At 40.0% G+C, this 7,061-nt stretch overlaps 1 protein-coding gene across 2 annotated transcripts in view; it reads left to right on the plus strand.

The window, feature by feature from the left end:
• Nucleotides 1-4,468, plus strand: part of RASSF8 (Ras association domain family member 8) — a 117,195-nt gene extending 112,727 nt beyond the window's left edge. For both annotated transcript variants that reach the window (XM_063446686.1, XM_063446685.1), the window contains exons 3-5: nucleotides 391-1,280; nucleotides 2,126-2,264; nucleotides 3,359-4,468. In XM_063446686.1, coding sequence (XP_063302756.1) covers nucleotides 391-1,280; nucleotides 2,126-2,264; nucleotides 3,359-3,480 — 1,151 coding nt within the window. In that variant the 3' untranslated portion in view covers nucleotides 3,481-4,468. The remainder of the gene's footprint in view (nucleotides 1-390; nucleotides 1,281-2,125; nucleotides 2,265-3,358) is intronic.
• Nucleotides 4,469-7,061: the final 2,593 nt, after the last annotated feature.

Consider the following 7,061-nt stretch of genomic DNA (forward strand, 5'->3'; position numbering starts at 1 on the left):
AACTTTTAAACCCTCAAATATTTAATATTTTAGTCCCAATGCACGAGCATGTTCTATATCTAGCCCCAGTGTCGCAGATTTTCAGGAAACACGTGTAGTCTGCAATGTCTTCTAATGTGATCTGCAGGCCGTCTGACTTCGTTGGGGAGGTAACTAGAGAGTTAGTATTCAGACACTTGGCCTCACTCCCTGGCACCGAGCCAGCCTTTATTGTCAGCAGTTGGAGAACTTTCTGTAGCTGTCAGAGTGCACATGCTTGTCCGACCCACATATAACCAAACGGTGCCCTCTGCTGGCTGCTTTGCAGTTCGTTATATTAGCTGAAGGTCTGTGCTCAAGCTGTGTATAACTATTTAAATGGTTCTAACCATCTTTTTATCTCATTTCAAGGCCGCACCGGACGTTACACATTGATAGAAAAATGGAGAGATACAGAGAGACATTTGGCACCCCGTGAAAATCCTGTAATTTCACTGAACAAGTGGGGTCAGTATGCCAGCGACGTGCAGCTTATCCTGCGACGCACTGGAGCGTCTATCAGCGAGCGGCCCACCTCGGACAGTGTTGCACATATCCCTGAAAGAACTTTATACAGACAAAGCTTACCTCCTCTGGCCAAACTGAGGCCGCAAAATGACAAATCCATAAAACGAAGGGAGCCGAAAAGGAAATCCCTTACCTTCACCGGCGGAGCCAAAGGCCTGATGGATATTTTTGGGAAAGGTAAAGAGTCGGAATTTAAGCAGAAAGTGGTCAATAATTGTAAACCGAGTGCAGAGGAACTCAAGAAGATTATTCACCTACAGAATGAGAAGCTCCTGTCAATACAGACGCACCTCGATTCCAGTGACGCCGAGATGAGGTTCTGGGAGCAGAAACAAAGATCCAGCCTGGAGGAGGAAATCGCTCGGCTGGAGCAGAAAATCAAACGCAATGAAGTGGAAATTGAGGAAGAGGAATTCTGGGAAAACGAGCTACAGATCGAGATGGAGAACGAGAAGCAACTTCAGGAGCAGCTCCAGGAGATCACGCAAAGGATCTTCCAGTGCGACAACCAGCGAAAGGATTACCAGGCCCAAATCCAGCACATTGGGAGCGGCATTGAGGCAGAGAAACTGCAACTGGAGGTACAGGAATCCCAAATCAATGAGGAGGTTGTACGGGGCAAGATTGAGAGGATCAGAGGAGAGATTGACCTCCAAGCACAAGAACATCTACGGCTGGACAATGGGACCAAAGCTCTGGAGCGATCACTGGGGCAAGCCAGTAAACGGTTAATGGTAAGTTTGGGAGCAAATTTAATATAATGGAAAATGTTCTCCGAGCTGCTGGTGTGGTTAGGTGTATGTATATATTCCTTTCTCACTTTTTTCATCCTTTGGTCCTCTACGAACACCTGGGAGTCTGAGGTTTGTTAGCAGTATCTTAGCATTTCCTGTCCTGCAGTAGTGGTTATGGTACTAGGAGTGCCCTTGCACAGGGCACTCGTTTTGTATCCAGTCTTCTCCGATCTGGAAACGCCCAATGTTTTTCTGTCCCGCTACTTACTGAACCCAGATGACGCTCTCAGCCTACGAATGAATCCCAACATCAACATTCGTCTTTTCCTGGAGAAGATTGGAAGCTACGCAGGCTCCGAGACCCAGGTAAGTTTCACACCGTGCTAAAACGGATTGGCAGATCAAGCCTGGACCGTGCCAGGGCACTAATGGCACCATAACCACTACATGGTGATATTGTGCAAGAGAGTTAGAATCAGAAATTTGGCCTCACTACCTGGCACCATGTCAGCCTTCATTGTCAGCATTTGGAGAGCTTTCTATAGCGGTCGGGATGCACATGCTTGTCATGTGTTGCTAATGAATATGATAATCGCTTATCCATGACTGAGATCAAGAAGAGACAAGAAATTTACCAAATGACACATTTTCAGAAATGGCAGTTTGTATTCTATTTTTATTTGTATTATTTTTATTCTAAGAAGCCACGTTTTTCTCTCTTAATGAATGTAGCAAGGAGTTCAGGTGTCACGGTACATGGAGTGTGCCGGCTGAATCAATGGATTCATTGTATCGTATGACCTGTAAACATTACAAGCTGTAATAACACAAAACTCTTGTTGTAGGGACGGGAGCAGGACCTCGAACAGCTCACTAAAGAGCTCCGGCAAGTTAATCTGCAGCAGTTCATCCAGCAAACTGGGACAAAGGTGACCGTGCTGCCAGCGGAGCCGAGCGACACCGAATTCCCCCCGACAGAGAAAGGTACGCTCGTATCTGCCGACCGAGACAACCCCAAAATGAGTTAACTCGCATAGAGACATAGAAATATAACCGGCTGCAGCAATACTATATAAAGCCAGCAGGTGGCGACATATATCTATTGTGTTAATACAGTTCCTGAAATCTGCTCGTTTTAGTTTGTGATAGATACGTACGTACATACCTAGATACACAGATAAATGGATTCATACACAGATAGATACATAGACAGATACACCGAGATGGATAGACAAATACATAGACTGATAGATTAGATAGATAGATATAACATAGATAGATACGTACATACATACCTAGATACACAGATAAATAGATACATAGACAGATAGACCAATACATAGACTGAGATGGATAGATAGATATAACATAGATAGATAGATAGATACATAGACCGAGATGGATAGATAGATATAACATAGATAGATAGATAGACAGATACGTAGATGGATAGACCAATACATAGACTGAGATGGATAGATAGATATAACATAGATAGATAGATAGACGGATAAGTAGATGGATAGACAGATAGATTCATAGATATTACATAGAAAGGATAGATATTACATATATAGATACATAGATTCATAGATAGATGGATACCTAGACAGATAGATACATTGATAGTACATAGATATTACGTAGACAGATTCATAGATATATAGATAGATACATAGACTGATTCATAGATACATAGACATATACATAGACAGACAGATATTACATAATTAGATAAGATAGATATTACATATATAGATACATAGACAGATTCATAGATATTAGATAGATAGATAGATAGATACATAGACATATACATAGGCAGATAGATATTAGATAGATACATAGACAGACAGATATTACATAGATAGAGATTATATAGATAGTTACATAGACAGATTCATGGATAAGATAGACAGATTGATACATAGACAGATAGATATTACATAGATAGACAGATGGATTTGAGTGGGCTGGAATAGGGGCTCTATTTGTACCTGTTGATGGTCTGCAGCTTGCTGGTACCTATCTCTCTGCTTGTTTTAATGATCTGACTGGACTGTTCTCTTCTTTTCCAGAGCCAACGTTTCAGTCTGGGTCACTGAAAAGGCCCGGCTCATCCCGGCAGCTTCCAAGCAACCTGCGGATCCTTCAGAACGCGTTGTCCTCTGGTTTTAACCCGGAGGGTATCTACGTATAGCCCCAGAGTCCTGGAGACCATCTCTGAAGCCAACAAATGGACATCCTCCGCTTCTCCTGTAAATTCCATCATCGATCATCGTCCAGCTGTCACAGGACCACTCGCTGCCCTGACGCTTTAGGAACATACTAGTACCAGCCATTGCGGAACACAATATACCGGGAGGGATACGCCAAGAACAATATTTTTACTGGTTTTCTTAAATTAAATGAGTATGGACTTACAGACCGATGAGGCTGGAGGAACGCATGCCATGTACTAAGTTACCCAGAGGAGGTCTCCGTACAGACACATTGAAAGCAATATATATTTTTCCATTTGTTTATGGATTTTCTAACTCAAACCAATGACTAAACTATTTATCTATTCTGTACATTTCAAGTGTTTTCAGTTTGTATGTTTTTCCAGTTTTGACCATAACAGTGTTAGTAAGCGGAGGGTGGGGGTTTGGAAATAAATCCCCTTTTAGTTTGAAGTAATGTCTGCAAGAGGCTGTGTATACAGTATTATCAAGTATTTGCATAAAAAATTTTACATTGTTAATAACCATTTAAATTAAAATTTCAGCAGAACTGGCAAAAATGGAATTGCCTAATCTGCTGCATTTCTGTAAATTTTTTTGTCCGGAGAGTGTTTGCCCCTCAGATTTGAGATCGTTTCCATTTAAGCAAGGTTTAATCATCCGGTGCGGGCACCAGGCATAGTTTATGGTTTAACTCTCCTAATTATTCATTTACACGACTTTATAATTAAATGTATACTTTTCCTCAGAATACTAAGGGCTGACTTTGCGATATACTCGCTACCTGGTGGTGCAGTGCAGATGTTACAAGTCTGGTTTAAAGCCCAGAGAGGACTTGCTTCCTAATTCTAGGTAGCTTGGTGTGTGTGACGATTTTATTTAAAGATAGGGCCCTATTTCAGAGCCTTGGTGGTTCAGTACGGAGATCTCATATCTGCGAATTAATTTGGGTTATTAAAGACTCAAAGTATTTACTGAAAGGATTACACCTCCAGCACAGGAGCAGACCTTCTCAGTGAGTTCCTGGTAATTTAAATGATATGTAAATACAATTGTACACCCTTATTCTGCTTGGTTTGCTGGGGCTTCCATACATAGCCCACTTCTATTTACAGTACTCCTGCCTTTTCAAGTATTTCTGAAATTTTTTTGAAGTATTTCAGCTCTCGGTTATTTCGAACATTTCTGCCATTCCTTGATCCACCGGCACACGTTAAACCTGCGTGGCCGGCATTTAGTGTAGACGTTCTAAACTGGTTATCACAAAGCAGTATTGAAGGATATTCTAACATATCTTACTACGTTCCCGCAATAAGATTGCTTCCTTGGCGCCTGCATTATGGCCAGACACAGGGTTTGTGATAAATCTTATTATTCAAAGGACTGCGGCCCTGTCAGAAGGCGTCTTACTCTATTTATTTTTACATCGTTTTTCTTTCTTGTAGGAAATGTAATGAGGTCTCCAACACCTGATGTAAAGTGATGACATATATAGATCTTACTTTAAAATTATAAATTAATTTTAGCAACCAAACTTGTGGAATTTCAAATAGACGTACTTGCACATTGTGTATGAGAGATTCGTGTTAAGTACGGACCTCACAGACACCCTGAAAATCTCCAATAAAGAGATACAGCGAGCAATAAAAATATATTCTTAATTAGAAGCAATATATTGTCTTATTAATGTACAATGGTTTTAAAACCACCTCACTCAATCCTGTGCCATGTGTGAAATCCCTTCCAAATCTAAATAACTCCACAAATATATGGTCACCCCAAATAATGTGGTCACGTTAATACTTGGAAACCAATCTTACAATTCTTTCAGGTCATGTTTAAGTGATTTGACCATTTCCGTGTCTGGAATAGGTTATATATTTACCTTGATCCTGTCTTTAAATCCTGGTTTTGTGCCTCTGGTGTAATACCCAGCATTAAATGCTGTGTGCGTTCACGCCATGTTGCTCAGACCTGCATTTATTCTTATATATCCCTTTTCCTATATTAGACCTTTATCAGTCAGATAAATCCTGACCCCATGGCCTGGTCTGCTTCATTTAATGTACAGCATGAAGTGCCCATTGGGGGACAGATAGTGGCAAGCTGCGTATTCGGACATGACTCACAAGGTATGATCGGTGCGTGAAAGACCCGTATTTTCTGCATTTTTTTTTTTTTTTTTAAGGCAAATTGTAGATGGTGCCAAATATAATGTTTTAACCCAAAATGCCACCGTTTGTTTTCACTTACTCCGTAAAGTGAGGATTAGCGAACAGGTTTTGCACAATTTTACCCAAATTCTTATACAGAAATTTCTGTATCACAAACTCACATAGAAGAGAACTTATTTTTTTATCTAATGTTTCTTACCTCCGTATCAATAGCTTGCTGGATATAAAGCTGCCAATTTATTAATTTTATTATTAAACTAAATTGTGTCCGGATTCTGTTTGTTTCTGTATTTCGAAATAATGTTATATATTTTCCATTTGGACGTTTGAAGGCGGCCACTAGTTTTTGATAGTGTAACGTACATCGTGTGTAGATTCAATAACACTCTTACACCGTATTTACTAAACTCTCACTAGGGGATTAATCGGTCTCTAGCTGCACTTCACTAATACTCACTACATTTGGGTTCTGTACAAAGGGCAGTTCTGGGGCAAAGAGCTAATAGTGGAGAAATCAGCAGGTGCATTCCATTGTGTCCATGGCAACTGCCCCAGATTTAGAATATTGCCTCCGCTGTTTCTAAATACATCACATGTTTGTGAAATTACGATTGTTTGTTTGTTTTCTTCTTTTGTTATAACGATCCACTTCTTAATTACAATATGTATTTAGGGTAATGTGTGTTGAGATTTGTCAAATACAGCCATGGTAATAATACAACTTTGTTAAAATGGTAATAATGACATGATTTGGGTGATTGTAACGCATGTAATCGGTGAACACTAAGTGATGGAACATTCATTGGGGTCTTTTCATTAAATACCAAAACTCAATTACAAAATGTAGCCTAAAATAACCACACTGTGCCTATAGCAGTGAAGAAGAATTTTTCAAAAATTTTGCCGTGAACCCAACTGCCTCTTCTGCAGACACAAATCTCCCTCCAATCCCCCCCCCCCCCCCCCCCCCTTCCCTGAAGTCACCAGTTCTTCGTACGCTATGTCACATACGACCTGGTACTCGGATGCTTTTTTTGAAACCGACAATCTGGTAAAATTTGTTTCAGATGTGAATCAAAGTGTTCCTGATAATTCTTCATTTCATTTTCAGCAGATTTTTGCAATATTATTATTTAACCAATTAACTGATGGAAGCAATGTAAAAATGTCCCTTTTTTTTATAGTGTTAAGAACTTGTACGTACAAAGCTTGGAATGTTTTCGATTTGACGAGAACCCAAGAAAGTTACAGCGTTCTAGAGAAATGCTCCCAAACTGTGAATAGATTTATTGCTTCGATGTAAAATACCACTCTGTATGATATGTAATTATATATTCTCTATTTTCTGATTTTATCTGCACATTGTTACACATTGTATGAAATGT

The sequence above is a fragment of the Pelobates fuscus genome, chromosome 3 (genome assembly GCF_036172605.1).
Source record: "Pelobates fuscus isolate aPelFus1 chromosome 3, aPelFus1.pri, whole genome shotgun sequence".
Taxonomy (NCBI): domain Eukaryota; kingdom Metazoa; phylum Chordata; class Amphibia; order Anura; family Pelobatidae; genus Pelobates; species Pelobates fuscus.